The 19,343-nt window shown below is 42.9% G+C and overlaps 1 protein-coding gene across 1 annotated transcript in view; it reads left to right on the forward strand.

The window, feature by feature from the left end:
* Window positions 1-6,908: 6,908 nt before the first annotated feature.
* uggt2 (UDP-glucose glycoprotein glucosyltransferase 2) overlaps window positions 6,909-19,343 on the forward strand; it is a 372,492-nt gene continuing 360,057 nt past the window's right edge. The window contains exon 1 of the mRNA XM_060826541.1: window positions 6,909-6,991. Coding sequence (XP_060682524.1) covers window positions 6,968-6,991 — 24 coding nt within the window. The 5' untranslated portion in view covers window positions 6,909-6,967. The remainder of the gene's footprint in view (window positions 6,992-19,343) is intronic.

Genomic DNA, 19,343 nt, shown 5'->3' on the forward strand with positions numbered 1-19,343 from the left:
CATTTCAGCGGCCGCTCTCCAAATAGGGAATTCTCCACATAACCCTCTTAATTGTTCGATGTTAGTGTATTTCAGATCCTATCCACTCGCTGCATGAAACCATTTTTCCTGATGGCACCATTGCTTCTTTTATCAATTACATTGTATCTTGTGAATGTGAATTAAGTACATGATGCAGAGAGATAATGAGCTGTCATGTCTTGGACTATTCAAGGGAAGCTATCTAGACAACGTCTCAGAGACTGGGTAGAAGATCAACCATTGTGGAGCTACTATCCAATACATTGAAAACCACTGCAAAATTGCAAGAGGAGAATACTGCAATCACAGGCTGAAGTTCATCAAGGAGGAGTTGAAGGATAGCATGGAAGAAGTCTCACAGCGCCTGAAACCCGGGTTCAATTCCCGACTCAGGCGACTGACTGTGTGGAGTTTGCACGTTCTCCCTGTGTCTGCGTGGGTTTCCTCCGGGTGCTCCGGTTTCCTCCCACAGTCCAAAGATGTGCGGGTCAGGTGAATTGGCCATGCTAAATTGCCCGTAGTGTTAGGTTAGGGGTAAATGTAGGGGTATGGGTGGGTTGCGCTTCGGCGGGTCGGTGTGGACTTGTTGGGCCGAAGGGCCTGTTTCCACACTGTAAGTAATCTAATCTAATCTAGAACTTTCCAAAGTGAGGGACAGTGCAGCGGAAGTAAGGGGCAACATGGAAAGAGCTGAGGCACAGTGCAGAGAAACTGAGGGACAGTGTGGGGGAGCTAAGAGACAGTGCGGGGAAGAAAGGACTCCATGAGGAGTGAGGCACTTATGGATAATGCAGCAGAGCTAAGTGACAGTTTGGAGAAGCTGAGGGAGGGATAGTGCAAAGGAGCTGAGTGACAGTGTGCAAATGTATGGAGCTGAGGGTCAGCAAGGAGGAGCATCGAGGAGCTGAGGGACAGCACAGAAGAGCACAAGGACAGTGCAGACAACCTGAGTGAGAGTGCAATAGAGCTGATAATGCAAAGGAGCTGGGGGACAGTGCAGAAGAGCTGAGGTACGGTGCAAAGGAGCTGAATGACAGTGCAGAAGAAAGTGAGGACTGCGGATTCTGGAGATCAGCGTCAAAAAGTGTGGCCCTGGAAAAGCACAGCTGGTCAGGTAGCATCCGAGGAGCAGGAGAGTCAATGTTTTGAGTATAAGCTCTTCATCAGGAATCAGAATCTGGTTGTGCTTTTCCAGCACCACACCTTTTGACCCTTGAATGACACTACAGCAGAGCTGACAGACTGTGCACAGGAGCAGGGTTTCCATGGAGGAATGAAAAGATAAGGGACACTGCAGAGGAGCTACGAGACAGGTGGGGGACAGTGCAGAGGAGGTGAGAGGCAGTGCAGAGGAGCAGAGGGACAGTGAGGAGGAGCTCAGGGATATCGGAGAATTGCTTAGAGACATAATAAAGGAGCTGAGGGACAGTGCAGAGGAACTAAGGTTCAGTGCGGAAGATGTGAAGGACAGCATGGAGATCTGAAGGACCTCAAACAGGCACTAAAGCATAGCATAGAAGCGTTGAGGGACAGTGCAACAGAGCTGATGGACAGTGCAGAGGAGCTGATGGACAGTACGGGGGACCAAGGTGAAGGTGGAGGATTGAGGAGTTAAGGGACAGTGTTGAAGAGCTGAGGGAATGGTTTGCACCTCAGCTATTATGCCCATCTCTTCTGAAATGAAGAAAAATTAGTGGACTTGAAACATTAACTCTGTCTTCTCTCCACAGGTGCTGCCAGACCTGCTCAGTATCTCCAGCACTTTATGATTTAGTTTTTACTGAAATGGACAAAGGCCTCCAACCCAACTTATATTGTTTGTGGATATTGAGACTTGTCTGCGCATGTTTATGCTTCTGTGGTACCAATTATTGCAGGTTTTACCCTGCCAGACAGTTCTGTGATTCCTAACATGGGTCAGATGGCCACATTCGTGGAGACTTATCTATTTGCCCCAGACTTTATTTTTTTTTTGCACAGATTCACTTACAGTTACTAGAGATAAAAATCCAGCACAACTCCAAAATAAATCAGAGTTAAAAATCACACAACACCAGGTTATAATCTAACAGGTTTATTTGGAAGTACTAGCTTTCGGAACTAGAGCACAGGTGAAGAAGGAGCAATGTTCTGAAAGCTAGTACTTCCAAATAAACCTGTTGGACTATAATCTGGTGTGTTATTTTTAACTTCATACACCCCAGTCCAACACCAGCATCTCAAAAAATAAATAAGCTAACTGCAGTAATATTCTCACCACTCCACCCTGAGGCATTCGCCACCTGACAATGTTCATCCCCTGAAAATGGTCACACTACCAACCAATCTTCATCTTGATAACGTTCATCCCCCACAGTAATATTCCACTTTTGACTCGATTCATTGCCAGCAACATTCACCCCAGACGATCGTCACCACTCGACAGTGATCACCGTTCGATAGTTATCACCCTTAACAACATTCACCCTTTGACAAAATTTACAACCCTCGACAATATTCACCCTGACACCATTCTTCTGTAACAATATTCACCACTGACAATATTCCTTCCTTGACAATGTTCACCCCCGTCAATGTTCATCCCAACAATATTCATCCCTTGACAATATTCACCACTGACAATATTCTCACCCCCAACAATGTTCACTCCACTGACAATATTCAACCCCCACCAATATTCATTCCTCCGACAACATTCACCCCACTGACAATGTTCCAATACTGGCAATGTTCAAACGCTGATAATGTTCACCTTCTCGATAACGTTCACCCCTCAAAACTCTTGACCCCTGACCACATTCGCCCTGATAAATGTTCAACCCCCTCCCCCCCATCCACAACAGTGCTTGCTCCCCACAGTGTTCAACCCCAACACTGCTGACTCTCCAGTGATAATACCTCCTTCACCCCTCTCTCCCAACTCATTTTCTGGAATTGTTGACTCAGAAATTTAGGCTCCAAATGGTTCAGAGGTGGTTTACAATACTAGTATCTGGAATAACTAGGTTGTCTTTTGAAGTTGGATGGAATGGGCTTGTTTCCACTGTAACTTAGAAGAATGAGGGTTGACTTGATTTAACTGTACAACATGTTAGGACTCGATAGTTAGAGGTATCGACAGGAGATTTTGTGGTCAGGATTGGGATTCCCGGAAGGTATGTTGCCTCCCTGGATGCCAGGGTCTGGGACGTCTCCGATCGGGTGTATAAGGTTCTAAAAGGGGAGGGTGAACAGCCAGAAATCTTGTTATATATTGGCACTAATGATATAGCCAGGAAAAGGATCGAAGATATAAAAGTGATTTCAGGGAGTTGGGATGGAAGCTGCAAAGCAGGACAAACAGAGTAGTGTTCTCTAGTTTACTAACGGTGCCACGAGATAGTGAGGCGAGGAACAGGGAGCGGGCGCAGCTTAATACGTGACTGCGCAGCTGGTGTAGGAGGGAGGGCTTCAGATATGTAGATAATTGGGATGGCTTCTGGGGAAGGTGGGACCTGTACAAGAAGGACGGGTTGGATCTGAACTGGAAGGGGACCAGTGTCCTGGGTGGAAGGTTTGCTCGAGTAGTTCGAGATGGTTTAAACTAGTATGGCGGGGGTTGGGAACCTGAGCTATATACCGGAGGTGAGAGTTGATGCAGATGAGGCAATAGCAAGAGGTAGACCAGCTAGTGGGAAGGATTTTCCAGGCAAGGAACCAAGGTATCAGTTAAAGTGTGTTTGCTTTAATGCAAGGAGTATCAGGAATAAAAGTGACGCACTTAGAGCATGGATCAGTACCTGGTGCTCTGATGTTGTGGCCATAACATCTCAGGGGCAGGAATGGTTGCTGGATGTTCCAGGGTTTGGAGCATTTAAAAAGAACAGGGAGGGGGAAAAAGAGGCAGGGGTGTAGCACTACTAATCAGAGCGGGTATCACAGCTACAGAAGCTTCCATTGTCCAGGAAGATCTGCCTACCGAGTCAGTATGGGTGGAAATTAGGAACAGCAAGGGAGCAGTCACCTGTTTAGGGGTTTACTACAGGACCCCAATAGCAGCAGGGAGATGGAAGAAAGCATAGGTCGGCAGATTTTGGAAAAGTGTGGACATAGTAGGGTTGTTGTAATGGGTGACTTTAACTTTCTCAATATTTATTGGAACCTCCTTCGAGCAGAAAATTTGAATGGAGCTGTTTTTGTAAGGTGTTCAGGAGGGTTTCCTAACTCAGTACGTTGACAGGCCGATGAGGGGAGAGGCCATTCTAGACTTAGTGCTCGGAAACGAGCCGGGGCAGGTATCAGATCTTGTGGCGGGAGAGCATTTTGGTGATAGTGACCACAACTGTCTCACATTCTACATAGCTATGGAAAAGGAGAGGATTAGGCAAAATGGGAGGATATTTAATTGGGGAAGAGGAAACTATGATGCAATTAGGCATGAGTTAGGAAGCATCGATTGGGAGCAATTGTTCCATGGCAAAGGCACTATAGATATGTGGAGACTGTTTAAGGAACAGTTGTTGCAAGTGAGACAGGCAAGAAGTGGTAAGATAAAGGAACCTTGGATGACGAGAGCGGTGGAGCTTCTCGTCAAAAGGAAAAAGGTAGCTTAAATAAGTTGGAGGAAGCTCAGGTCAAGCTCAGCTCTACAGATTTACAGGCAGGCGAGGAAGGAGCTTAAAAATGGTCTGAGGAGAGCCAGGAGGGGGCACGAGAAAGGCTCGGCAGAACAGATTAGGGAGAACACAAAGGCATTTTACACTTATGTGAGGAATAAGAGAATGGTCAAAGAAAGAGTAAGGCCGATCAGGGATAGCATAGGGAATTTGTGTGTGGAGTCTGAGGAGGGAGGGGAAGCCCTAAATGAGTTTTTTGCTTCTGTCTTTACAAAAGAAACGAACTTGATTAAATGCAGTCAACACGGCTTTGTGAGGGGCAGGTCATGCCTCACAAACCTTATCGAGTTCTTTGAGGATGTGACTAGAAAAGTTGATGAGGGTCGAGCTGTGGATGTGGTGTATATGGACTTCAGCAAGGCATTTGATAAAGTTCCCCTTGGTAGGCTCATTCAGAAGGTCAGGAGGAATGGGATTCAGGGGAACATAGCTGTCTGGATACAATTGGCTGGCCAACAGAAGACAGCGAGTGGTAGTAGAAGGAAAACATTCTGCCTGGAAGTCTGTGGTGAGTGATGTTCCACAGGGCTCTGTTCTTGGGCCTCTATTGTTTGTAATTTTTATTAATAACTTGAATGAGGGGATTGAAGGATGGGTCAGCAAGTTTGCAGATGACACAAAGGTTGGAGGTGTCGTTGACAGTATAGAGGGCTGTTGTAGGCTGCAGCGGGACATTGACAGGATGCAGAGATGGGCTGAGAGGTGGCAGATGGAGTTCAACCTGGATAAATGCGAGGTGATGCATTTTGGAAGGTCAAATTTGAAAGCTGATTACAGGTTTAAGGATAGGATTCTTGGCAGTGTGGAGGAACAGAGGGATCTTGGTGTGCAGGTACATAGATCCCTTAAAATGGCCACCCAAGTGGACAGAGTTGTTAAGAAAGCATACGGTGTTTTGGCTTTCATTAGCAGGGGAATTGAGTTTAAGAGTCATGAGATCTTGTTGCAGCTCTATAAAACTTTGGTTAGACCGCACTTGGAATATTGTGTCCAGTTCTGGTCGTCCTATTATAAGAAAGATGTGGATGCTTTGGAGAGGGTTCAGAGGAGGTTTACCAGGATGCTGCCTGGACTGGAGGGCTTATCTTATGAGGAGAGGTTGACTGAGCTCGGACTTTTTTTATTGGAGAAAAGGAGGAGAAGAGGGGACCTAATTGAGGTATATAAGATAATGAGAGGCATAAATAGAGTCGATAGCCAGAGACTATTTCCCAGGGCAGAAATGACTAACATGAGGGGTCATAGTTTTAAGTTGGTTGGAGGAAAGTATAGAGGGGATGTCAGAGGCGGGTTTTTTACACAGAGAGTTGTGAGAGCATGGAATGCGTTGCCAGCAGCAGTTGTGGAGGCAGGGTCATTGGGGACATTTAAGAGACTCCTGGACAAGCATATGGTCACAGAAATTTGAGGGTGCATACATGAGGATCAGTGGTCAGCACAACATCGTGGGCTCTGTGCTGTACTGTTCTATGGTCTAACATCCCAAATGGCCTTGACAAGGTTGATGTGGAGAGGACGTTTCCTCTTATAGGTCGGCCAACAACTAGAGTGCATTGGTTAAATGTAATGTTGCCCTTTCACAGAAAGGTGTAATGGAGCAGAAGGAGGTCATTTAGGCTACAGTCCTTGCAATTTGCTCAGTAAGTAAATATCTCCTACTTTTCCCCCCACACGCTTGCACACTATTTTTACAAGATTTGTATCTATTCTTCGTAGTCCAGATCTCAAATGGTTTGATTAATAATGTAATGCATATTTATAAACACCGGGCTCCAGGGATTGTGGAAGTACCTTTCTTTTAATGTCTCGTGGGACGTGAGCATCACTTGGCAGTATTGCCCACCCCTAGTCGTCTTGGAGAAGGTGCTAGCAGCCCTCTTGAACCTCAGGGAAACTGTTGCTGATTTTTAGATAGCGTCTGTTCTTCAGGGCGAACACAGATACTACTCACTCTTCAGCTTCTCATCAAACGTTGAATTCTTTTGCAGGATAGCGCTCCCTGCCTGCACACGGTTACAATCTGGAGAGAGTTTTTGTGACAGTCTGTCAGTAAATTACTGGAGACGGGCTGAGACAGTTCATGCACAGTGCCCTGAAGTTATAGGTGGCTACAGCAGCAGCCAGAATATTGTTGCAGCGTTAGATTAAACACGGTAAATACAACATAGGATTTTTGTTTTGCGTAGAGAGAGGGCAATAATGTTGCCGCCGCTTGCACATTGTGCTTCATGGCATTTAGCATAGCAACTGCATCGGGAGAGAATGACCCAGTTAGAGGGAGGACCCTAAAGATGGCAGCGAGCAGAACTGATCTGGTAAGTGAGGATTGTATTTGGATGGTGGTGGTGAGAGGAGCCTGAGTTCCTCAGCAGCGGGCAGCTCGTGCCGTTGTACACATTGTAACATGTCGAGCCTTGTTGCTACAAAACAAGGACACGAAATGTCCATCTTTATTCGGCTGATTCCGACCCGTCGGTGAGATTGCGGTTGGCTAGGGCTGGAGATTGTCATCCCGCTCGTATTCCATGAAGAGTAGGACGTGGCACACTCATGGCAGTCTGTCGCCTGGTTGGGCCACCATTCTAGTCCATTGAGCTGAACAACAAGTACAGATTGCAATTTCTCCCGGCTTGACTGCTGAATAGAGTTAACTATTACATGTAAAAATATAATAATTCATTCGTCATATGGAGAATTATAGTGCTACGTTTAATTGTGATAAGACACTAGCTGGTTCAATTCTGGGAAGCCCATTTTAGGAAATATGGGAAGGCATTCCAGAGTATAGAAGAAAGTTTTGTCACGGATTTTCGGGATGAATTGTGTTGTTAACTCGATGATGTTAGGACTTTTTCTTGAGAAACTGAGAGGAGATTTCAAAATACCATTCAAAATCATCAGTTTGTCTGGATATAGCGAATAGGGAGAAACTTGCTGGTCATAAAGAGTTGAGAACAAGAGGACATGTAGTGAAATTAATTGGCAAGAGAAGCAAATGAGAACTTTTCCTTGAAGTGGTTGGCATCTGGTATGCCCTTCTCGAGAGTGAGGGTGGAAGTTGCAAAAAGGTGTCTGTCTCTTTTCATATAACTATGTGCAGGGCTACTGGGAAGAAGGTGGTAGAATGACATTCAGTGATTTGTTTATCTAGGGAGCTTGTAGAGACTTAGACTCACAGAAATGTATAGCATGGAAACAGACCCTTCAGTCCAACTCATCCAAGCTGACCAGTTGTCATTAATTAATCTAGTCCCATTTGTCAGAACTTGGCTCGTATCCCTCTAAACCCTTTCTATTCATGTACCTATCCAGATAGCGTTTACATATAATTGTATACATAGTTCCTTGAAAGTAGAGTCGCAGGTAGATAGGATAGTGAAAAAAGCGTTAAGTAGGCTTTCCTTTATTGGTCAGAGCATTCAGTATAGGAATTGAGAGGTCATGTTGCGGCTGTACAGGACATTGGTTAGGCCACTTTTGGAATATTATATGCAATTCTAGTCTCTGTCCTATAGGAAGGATGTTGTGAAACTTGAAAGGGTTCAGAAAAGATTTACAAGGATATTGCCAGGTTGGAGAGTTTGAGCCAAAGGGAGAGGCTGAATTGGCTGGGGCTATTTTCTCTGGAGCATCAGAGGCTGATGGGGGACCTTACAGAGTTTATAAAATCATGAGGGGCATGGATAAGGTAAATGGACAAGGTATTTTCCCTGAGGTGGGGGAGTCCAGAACTAGAGGGTATAGGTTTCGGGTTAGAGAGGAAAGATTTAAAAGGGACTCAATGGGCAACTGTTTTCACACAGTGGGTAGTGTGTGTTGCTAGGCCAAATGGCTGCCTCTTTTAACAATTTTGTAATTGTCCGGATTGTAATTATAAACTGCAGATTTTTGTTTCTGCCTATCAACTTGATAGTAATTACACTGGAATGTAAATCAGTTTTGCTTAATTTATAATAACCAATTTAAAAAGGGAAGTTACCTTGACACTGTTTGTAATGTGGAAATGTACCTTTCTGTTGCAGACTAATAAGTATGTTTACAAAGTTTAGATATTTTCAGATTTCCAACATTAGCTTTCGTTTTTGTTGTGGTAATGAGCCTTGTGTTGTTTGACTCCAGAATTACAGAAAACAGACTGGGAAGTACAGTACATTGTCTATATATGAATGTCCTTCAGTTAAAATTGCAGCTTATTGAATGAAATTCATTGAATTAATTATTGATCTGATTAAGAAATTGGTTGAGCAGGAGGTGAGTGAGAGTAGAGATAATAGGAAAAATAGGCACAGTGGCACTGCGGCCACATATTGCCAGGGACCCGGGTTCGATTCCAGCTTTGGGTGACTGCCTATGTGGAGTTTGCACATTCTGCCTGTGTCTGTGTGGATTTCCTCCCACCGTCCGAAGGTGGGCATTAAGTGGATTGGCCATGCTAAGTTGCTCTGTAATTTCCAAGGATGTTTAGGTTAGGTAGTTTAGCCATGGGAAATGCAGGATTTAGGGATAGGGTAGGTGGTTGGATCTGGCTGGGATATCCTGAGGATTGGTATGGATTAAATGACCTGCTTCCACACTGTAGGGATTATATAATAATAATGTTAATTCGCAGAATGTAAGAAATAATGTCTGGATTTGTTGGGGAATAAAATCCTTCAGTTGTGTGTAAGTGCACTTCTGGTTATAAATTTAAAATAAATGATGTCGTGTAAGGATTTGTTTTGGGCTTCAATTATTTGCAACACAAAGACAGCTCAGCTGTTTGGGTAGAAAGCCATGAATCCAAGTTGTCTAATGACCGAAAAATAATGGCAATGTTAGCAGCATAGGTAAAGCATAGAATTATAGAGATTATGTGAAAAGCAAAACTATGATCAATGGATTTCAGTATACACAGATTGGTAATCATTCACTTTTGACTGAAAACAAGATTGAACAGAGGATATCTTCCAAAGGATGAAAAACTAAAAATACTAATGGTGAATAGGGTTTTGAGGATGCAGAGGTATACCACATTAAAATCTTGTGTATACGTCCAGGAAATAATGTGAATAAATTATCTAACCTACACATCCTTAGCATGTCAGAATGTCAGATCTCCAATGTGCGTCAATTACTGGAATGTAACATGAAGTATGTTTTCAAAGTTTGTGCGAAGATTTGTAGCTCGGGTGCTCGTTGTTGTGGTTCTGTTCGCCGAGCTGGAAGTTTTTGTTGCAAACGTTTCGTCCCCTGGCTAGGTGACATCATCAGTGCTTTGGAGCCTCCTGCGAAGCGCTTCTTTGATATTTCTTCCGGTATTTATAGTGGTCTGTCCTTGCCGCTTCCTGTTGTCAGTTTCAGCTGTTCGCTGTAGTGGTTGGTATATTGGGTCCAGGTCGATGTGTTTGTTAATGGAGTTTGTGGATGAATGCCATGCCTCGAGGAATTCCCTGACTGTTCTCTGCCTGGCTTGCCCTACGATAGTGGTGTTATCCCAGTCGAATTCATGTTGCTTGTTGTCTGTGTGTGTGGCTACTAGGGATAGCTGGTCGTGTCGTTTCGTGGCTAGTTGATGTTCATGTATGCGGATTGTTAGCTGTCTTCCTGTTTGTCCTATATAGTATTTTGTGCAGTCCTTGCATGGTATTTTGTACACTACATTAGTTTTGCTCATGTTGGGTATCGGGTCCTTCGTTCTAGTGAGTTGTTGTCTGAGCGTGGCTGTTGGTTTGTGTGCCGTTATGAGTCCTAAGGGTCGCAGTAGTCTGGCTGTCAGTTCAGAAACGCTCCTGATGTATGGTGGTGTGGCTAGTCCTTTGCGTTGTGGCATGTCCTCGTTCCGTGGTCTTTCTCTTAGGCATCTGTTGATGAAGTTGCGTGGGTATCTGTTTTTGGCGAATACCTTGTATAGGTGTTTCTCTCCTTCTTTTTGCAGTTCTGGTGTACTGCAGTGTGTTGTGGTCCTTTTGAATAGTGTCCTGATGCAGCTTCGTTTGTGTGTGTTGGGGTGGTTACTTTCATAGTTTAGGACTTGGTCTGTGTGTGTTGCTTTCCTGTATACCCTTGTGGTGAATTCTCCATTCGGTGTTCTTTGTACTACCACGTCTGGGAATGGGAATTGGCTATCCTTTTCTTCTTCTCTCGTGAATCGGATTCCTGTGAGTGTGGCGTTGATGATCCGGTTTGTTTTTTCTATTTCCGTGTTTTTAATGATTACAAACGTGTCATCGACATATCTGACCCAGAGTGTGGGTTGAATTTGTGGTAGGACCATTTGTTCTAACCTTTGCATAACTGCCTCTGCTATGAGTCCCGAGATTGGTGATCCCACGGGTGTTCCGTTGATTTGTTCGTATATCTGGTTGTTGAATGTGAAGTGTGTAGTGAGGCACAAGTCCAGTAGTTTAAGTATGCCATCTTTGTTGATAGGTTCCGCGTCCTGTTTTCTGTTCTGTATGTCCAGTAGGTTGGCTATTGTTTCTCTGGCTAGGGTTTTGTCAATCGAAGTGAACAGTGCCGTCACGTCGAATGAGATCATGGTTTCTTCTTTGTCTATGTGTATATTTCTGATGATGTCCAAGAATTCCTGTGTTGATTGTATGGAGTGTTTGGATCCGCTGGCCAGGTGTTTCAGTTTCTGTTGTAGTTCTTTGGCCAGTTTGTATGATGGTGTTCCTGGTAGTGATACTATGGGTCTGAGAGGGATGTCTGGTTTGTGTACTTTAGGTAGTCCATAGAATCTGGGAGTGTTGTTGCTTTCCGGTTTCATTCTTTGTAGGTCAGCTTTGGTTATCAGTCCGTTTTTATGTAGATTCCTTAGTGTGTTATTTATTCTATTGGTGAGTTGTGGTGTGGGGTCAAATTCCTTCATTTGGTAGGTGTTGGTATCTGCGAGTAGTTGTTGTGCTTTTTGGGTGTAATCTGATTTATCTAGGATGACCGTCATTCTGCCTTTATCTGCTGGTAGTATGATTATGTTCTTATCGTTTCTAAGTGCTTTCAGTGCTTCCCTCTCCTTGGTGTTGAGGTTATGTGTTTGTCTTTTCCTTATCATCATAGGTACGACAGTTTGTCTTTTCCTTATCATCATAGGTACGACAGTTTGTCTCACTGTTTGTTGTGTCTCTTCTGTCAGTCCATTGTTCCTGAGTGTGCATTCCAGTGCTGCTAGGAAGTCTGTTGTCTTGGCATCCCTGTGGTTGTAGTTGAGTCCCTTGGCCAGTATTGTTCTTTCCATGTCTGTGAACTGTCTGTGGGAGAGGTTTTTAACCCAGGTGTGTGTTGTGGTGTCCTCTTTGTTGTGTGTTAGTTTGGCCAATTTTTCTTTTAGTGCTTTTTTTTGCGGTGTGTTGTCCTGTTCTGTCCTATAGTGACAGCCTGTTCTATGGCCCGGGTCCATTCACGATTAGTGGTTTTTGAAATTAACGACTTTTGGCGCGCAATTTCTTGTTTGTATTTGTGGAGTCAGTTGTGAGCATCTGTGATCATTACCTGGATCATCCTGAATCCGTTCTGCTTGGCTGTTTCCCTGGCTTGTGGATTGTTGACTGGTGGTCTGTACCTGACACATTGTGGAAGGATTTGATTCTTTCGGCATTCATGTAGGAACCGGAGTTGTTCGTATGTGGCGCTTAGGCGGTTAGCGCAGGATTCCCATTTCCTGGCTTGTCTCAGCATCTCTCACCCGTAAGTGTTCAGAGTTTGTGCGAAGATTTGTAGCTCGGGTGCTCGTTGTTGTGGTTCTGTTCGCCGAGCTGGAAGTTTTTGTTGCAAACGTTTCGTCCCCTGGCTAGGTGACATCATCAGTGCTTTGGAGCCTCCTGCGAAGCGCTTCTTTGATGTTTCTTCCGGTATTTATAGTGGTCTGTCCTTGCCGCTTCCTGTTGTCAGTTTCAGCTGTTCGCTGTAGTGGATGGACCCGGGCCATAGAACAGGCTGTCACTATAGGACAGAACAGGACAACACACCGCAAAAAAACAGCACTAAAAGAAAAATTGGCCAAACTAACACACAACAAAGAGGACACCACAACACACACCTGGGTTAAAAACCTCTCCCACAGACAGCTCACAGACATGGAAAGAACAATACTGGCCAAGGGACTCAACTACAACCACAGGGATGCCAAGACAACAGACTTCCTAGCAGCACTGGAATGCACACTCAGGAACAATGGACTGACAGAAGAGACACAACAAACAGTGAGACAAACTGTCGTACCTATGATGATAAGGAAAAGACACAAACACATAACCTCAACACCAAGGAGAGGGAAGCACTGAAAGCACTAAGAAACGATAAGAACATAATCATACTACCAGCAGATAAAGGCAGAATGACGGTCAGCCTAGATAAATCAGATTATACCCAAAAAGCACAACAACTACTCGCAGATACCAACACCTACCAAATGAAGGAATTTGACCCCACACCACAACTCACCAATAGAATAAATAACACACTAAGGAATCTACATAAAAACGGACTGATAACCAAAGCTGACCTACAAAGAATGAAACCGGAAAGCAATAACACCCCCAGATTCTATGGACTACATAAAGTACACAAACCAGACATCCCACTCAGACCCATAGTATCACTACCAGGAACACCATCAAACAAACTGGCCAAAGAACTACAACAGAAACTGAAACACCTGGTCAGCGATCCAAACACTCCATACAATCAACACAGGAATTCTTGGACATCATCAGAAATATACACATAGACAAAGAAGAAACCATGATCTCATTTGACGTGACGGTACTGTTCACTTCGATTGACAAAACCCTAGCCAGAGAAACAATAGCCAACCTACTGGACATACATAACAGAAAACAGGACGCGGAGCCTATCAACAAAGACGGCATACTTAAACTACTGGACTTGTGCCTCACTACACACTTCACATTCAACAACCAGATAGACGAACAAATCAACGGAACACCCGTGGGATCACCAATCTCGGGACTCGTAGCAGAGGCAGTTATGCAAAGGTTAGAACAAACGGTCCTACCACAAATTCAATCCAAACTCTGGGTCAGATATGTCGATGACACGTTTGTAATCATTAAAAACACGGAAATAGAAAAAACACACCGGATCATCAACGCCACACTCACAGGAATCCGATTCACGAGAGAAGAAGAAAAGGATAGCCAACTCCCATTCCTAGACGTGGTAGTACAGAGAACACCGAACGGAGAATTCACCACAAGGGTACACAGGAAAGCAACACACACAGACCAAGTCCTGAACTATGAAAGTAACCACCCCAACACACACAAACGAAGCTGCATCAGGACACTATTCAAAAGGGCCACAACACACTGCAGTACACCAGAACTGCAAACAGAAGGAGAGGAACACCTATACAAGGTATTTGCCAAAAACGGATACCCACGCAACTTCATCACAGATGCCTAAGAGAAAGACCACGGAACGAGGACATGCCACAACGCAAAGGACTAGCCACACTACCATACATCAGGAGCGTTTCTGAACTGACAGCTAGACTACTGCGACCCTTAGGACTCATAACGGCACACAAACCAACAGCCACGTTCAGACAACAACTCACTAGAACGAAGGACCCGATACCCAACATAAGCAAAACTAATGTAGTGTACAAAATACCATGCAAGGACTGCACAAAACACTATATAGGACAAACAGGAAGACAGCTAACAATCCGCATACATGAACATCAACTAGTCACGAAACGACACGACCAGCTATCCCTAGTAGTCACACACACAGACAACAAGCAACATGAATTTGACTGGGACAACACCACTATCGTAGGGCAAGCCAGACAGAGAACAGCCAGGGAATTCCTAGAGGCATGGCATTCATCCACAAACTCCATTAACAAACACATCGACCTGGACCCAATATACCAACCACTACAGCGAACAGCTGAAACTGACAACAGGAAGCGGCAAGGACAGACCACTATAAATACCGGAAGAAATATCAAAGAAGCGCTTCGCAGGAGGCTCCAAAGTACTGATGATGTCACCTAGCCAGGGGACGAAACGTTTGCAACAAAAACTTCCAGTTCGGCGAACAGAACCACAACATGAAGTATGTTGCTTACACATTGTCACACTGACATTCTGGAATTATAAAAACAAGCTATATTTACATTGAAAATTTGGAAAAGAAAGCAAACAAAAAAAATAAGTGCATCTTTACTCCAAAGTTTAATGTTTGTTGTATTCTGTGGGTAGTTCATTTGCCTCAGAGTTGAAATCCCAGCAAAATGATCCCTTCCTTTGTGAGTACTTTTCTCTTAGACTGAACTTAATTTATGTTTAAAAAGGAGCCAATTTATCCAGGCTCCTTTTAAGTTAGCAAAATGAGTTTATAAATTACTAAAAGTGTGAAGACTTAGTAAAGTAACATACATTAACATAGATTTGAAATATGAGGTAAGATCAAAAAGATTTTAAAAATCAGTTTCTGAATTGGTTTGGCTGCTAGCCAGTGAGGGAAACTCTTTACCTGAAGCACAAAGATAACTAGAGGATCGTTATTTCACTGTAATCTTCACAGCTTACTAACATTCAAATCAGTGCTGATATTCATAACAGGATTCAGGAGAGTTGAAACTGGGTTTTTAACCCTTGTCCGTGTGTATTATTCAAAAGGAAAAACACAATTATATCGGCAGTGTGGCACATAATTCTCAGGTGCAAATGTGTTGCTGGTCAAAGCACAGCAGGTTAGGCAGCATCTCAGGAATAGAGAATTCGACGTTTCGAGCATAAGCCCTTCATCAGGATGAAGGGCTTATGCTCGAAACGTCGAATTCTCTATTCCTGAGATGCTGCCTAACCTGCTGTGCTTTGACCAGCAACACATTTGCAGCTGTGATCTCCAGCATCTGCAGACCTCATTTTTTACACATAATTCTCAGGGACAGCTTGTGGTTGAGTAGAATGTTGTCAGTTTCCTGATACCTTTGAAGTCACAAGAGATCACAGTCCAGTCTGTTTGAAGTTTATTGTACAATTTTAGTATTATTACTTATTATTATTCCTACAGAAATTTTGCCAGCTAGAATTCACACCTGTAGTTTCTTTTCTTTCTTATTTTGTTTGACTTTTGTATTCAATTCCCCTTAAATTATAAAATTCTTTTAGCTAATCCGATTATTTGTTGTACCTGAATAATTTTACAATTCACTAGTATACCCAGATTCATTTGCATCACCTCAATCTCTCACCATTTAGATAATTTGCTTTTTATTGTTCCTGAGAAAATGGACAATTTTACACATTCCTACATTATAACCTATTTGCCGAATCTTTGTTCATTCACTTAAATGATCTTCCGTAACTGTGTTGTGTCCTCTTCAGAACTTACTTTCCTACCTTTTTTTTGACAATCAAGTCTTCTGTCTTATCATGTTAGTCATTTTCATAATCATCAGCAGTTGTGGCCCTAGCACTGATCCCTGTGGCATAGCAGTTACTACATTTTGCCAACCTGAAGAAGATCATTTAGACATGCCACCAACATACTTCCCATTACACCATGAGCTTTTAATTTCTGGCAGTAATCTCTCATGTGGACTTTATCAAATGTCCTCTGAAAAAAGTCAGTAAAGTACGTACACTGGTTCAATTTTCGCCAGAACATGTGGTACCTCCTCAAAGAACTGAGGAGAACCATTTGCAAAATTATGTTAATTCTGCCTGAATTTCTTCAAAATACCCAAATACTTGCTGTAAATTCTTTAGTAATGATTTCTAACCTTTTCCGTTTGCCAGATGTTAATCAAACTGGCCTAGAGCTTCTTGCATTCTGTCTTTTTGAATAAATAAGCTGCATTTGTTATCTTTCAAAGGAATAAGAACATCCCCAAATCTCAGGAGCTTTGGAAAATTAAGACCACCAATTGTCTCACAAGCCATGGCTTTTAAGACTCTCGGATGAAGTCCATCAGTACACGGACACTTGTCAGCCTGCTCAGTATAACTTCTCCATTAATTGTGGTTTTTCTATGTTCCTTCCTTGTATTTCCAAATTTATCGCTATGTCTGTGATGTTACTTGTATCATGTACAGTGAAGACTGAACCGAAAGACCTATTCAATTATTTTGCCATTTCCTGATTTTCTAAGATTAATTATACAGTCTGACTTTCTATGAGGCCAATGTTTACTTTGTTAATTTCTTTCCTTAAAAAATTTTTAAAAAGTCTTGACTGCACTCGTTGCTCTCTCAAATTGACTGTAAAATTCAGCCATATGATGGTTGCTGTGACCGAGGGGATCTTCACTACGAGACCATTAATTCATTCTAAGTCATTGCGCAATCCCAAGTCCAGTTTACCATGCTGTTGGGAGGAACTATGCTGAAAACAATTTATGAATTCCTAATCTGGGGTTCCCTTGGCCTTCTGAGTTTGCCAATTAATATGTAGATTAAAACTTCATTCAATTATCACTGTAGTTTTTTTAACAAGGTCTCATTATTCCTTCTATTATGAACCACATTACTGTTTGGAGTACCGAAGCTGAGATGATTGACCTGTCATAACTACAGACGTCTTCCTTTGTGCCAGTTATGACTCCAATCAATGAAGTATTTTCCTTCTGATTCCCACTGTCTTGAGTTTTGCTAGGACTCCATGATTCTACATTTGGTCAAACGCAGCTTTGATGTCAAGGGCAGTCATTCTCACATCAGCTCTAGAATTCTCTTTTGTCTATTTGGAAATCAAGACTTCAATGAAGTCAGCAGTCGAGTGGCCCTTGCAAAACCCAACTGAGCATCAGTGAGCAGGATATTGCTAAGTAATTTTGCTTTATGGCACTGCTGATGACCGTTTCTATCACTTGATTGATGATCATACGTACACTGATGGGGTGGTATTGGCCAGGTTTGATTTGTCCTGCCTTTTCAGTACAGTTGGCTAAGGGAGCAGCAAGTTCTGTAGCACAAGCCTTTGCCTATAGTCTTTGCATTATCCCATGCCTCCAACTATTTCTTGAAATCATGGAGAGTGAATCAAATTGGTTGACGACTACTACTTGGGAGACTGGGGATCTCAGGAAGAGGCCATGATGGATCATCCACTTGGAACTTCTGTCTGAAGATTGTTAACAAAGTTAGAAGTCACACAATATCAGGTTATAGTTCAACAGGTTTATTTGAATTACAAACTTTCGAAGTGCCCCTCCTTCCTCTGAAGTCTTGTGACTCCAAATAAATCTGTTAGATTATAACCTAGTGTCATGTGACTTGTGACATTGTCCACCATAGTCCAACACTGGCACTTCCACACCATGAAGATTGTTACAAATGTTTCAACTTTATCTTTTGTACCACTGTGCTGAGTTCACCCATTGTAAGATGTAGGAGTAGAAGTAGACATTCAGCACATCAAAGCTACTCTGACATTTAATGAGATAGATGTTGACCTGTTTATCTGCAATTCTACTTTCCTGCTTTATTCCTGTGTTCCTTGATTTCCTTACTTAATGACTATTCTTGTGGATGGAGATATTTACAGTGCCTCACTTGCGGTGAGTTATTTAATTGTCCACCACTATTCATGATTGGATGTGACAGGACCACAGAGTTTAGATCTGATCCATTGGTTGTGGGATCCCTAAGCTCCATGTATCAATTGCTTCTTTTGGTGTTTGGCGTTTGTGTTAAATAATAACAGAAAATGTTGGAGGAACTCAGCGGGTACAACAACATTTGTGGTGAGAGAAACAGGCAAAAGTGAGGACTGCAGATGCTGGAGATCAGAGTCAAGATTAGAGTGGTTCTGGAAAAGCACAGAAGGTCAGGCCGCAACTGAGGATCAGGAAAATCGACATTTCGGGCAAAAGCCCAACATTTAAGCCAGACTCCTCTTCAAGTCCTTCTGTTCTGAAGGATTTTCTGCTCCACGATCTCTCTTCTCCAGGTACTTTCATTTATTTGTTATAGATTAAGAACAACGGTTTACAACTTATAAAGTCACAAATTTATGTCACATGCTAAAAGCCACAGTTTAGTGATGGAAAATAAATGGATTCCCTTCGATCTTTAAGTATTTTTTACTACAGAAAAAGAGAAGAGAAAGAAAAATATACCAACTCCCTTTTCTGGTCATCTGAAGGCTTCTGGTTACCTTGTTCATACCCACAAGCTATTCAGCAACCTGGGAGCCAATTATAGTTGCTGGCAGACAGAAAGCCTTTGTCATTGATAGCTGGTCAACTTTCCACAGACCAGTCAGTTCCTTGTTGCTAGCTGAATATCACATTGTACATGTTCCCACTGCTGGTTCATCTGAAACTACATTTTAACAAGCAGTAATGCAAACGCCACTTACAATAGTGCTGGTTACTTGCTTTTAAAAAGTACAGCAATCTCTGTTCCATTTCTTTGATTTTAAAATATTCCTTTACCCATTTCATTGTAAAATCAAAAGTGCAGAAAAATAAAAAGATGCAGTCTTTGCACTCAGCGTCTCATGCATACCCAGTCCAACATTTATTTTCTTTAAGATTTGATCAACTTGGTCAGTAGTGATATGACTGAGTGATATTTAGGGGCGGCACAGTGGTTAACACTGTTATTAATAGCACCAGGAACCTGGTTTGATTCCAGTCTTGGGCGACTGTCTGTGCTGAGCTCATGCATTCTCTGTGGTTTCCTGTGGTTTCCATTCTATGGGTTT

The sequence above is a fragment of the Hemiscyllium ocellatum genome, chromosome 6 (genome assembly GCF_020745735.1).
Source record: "Hemiscyllium ocellatum isolate sHemOce1 chromosome 6, sHemOce1.pat.X.cur, whole genome shotgun sequence".
Taxonomy (NCBI): domain Eukaryota; kingdom Metazoa; phylum Chordata; class Chondrichthyes; order Orectolobiformes; family Hemiscylliidae; genus Hemiscyllium; species Hemiscyllium ocellatum.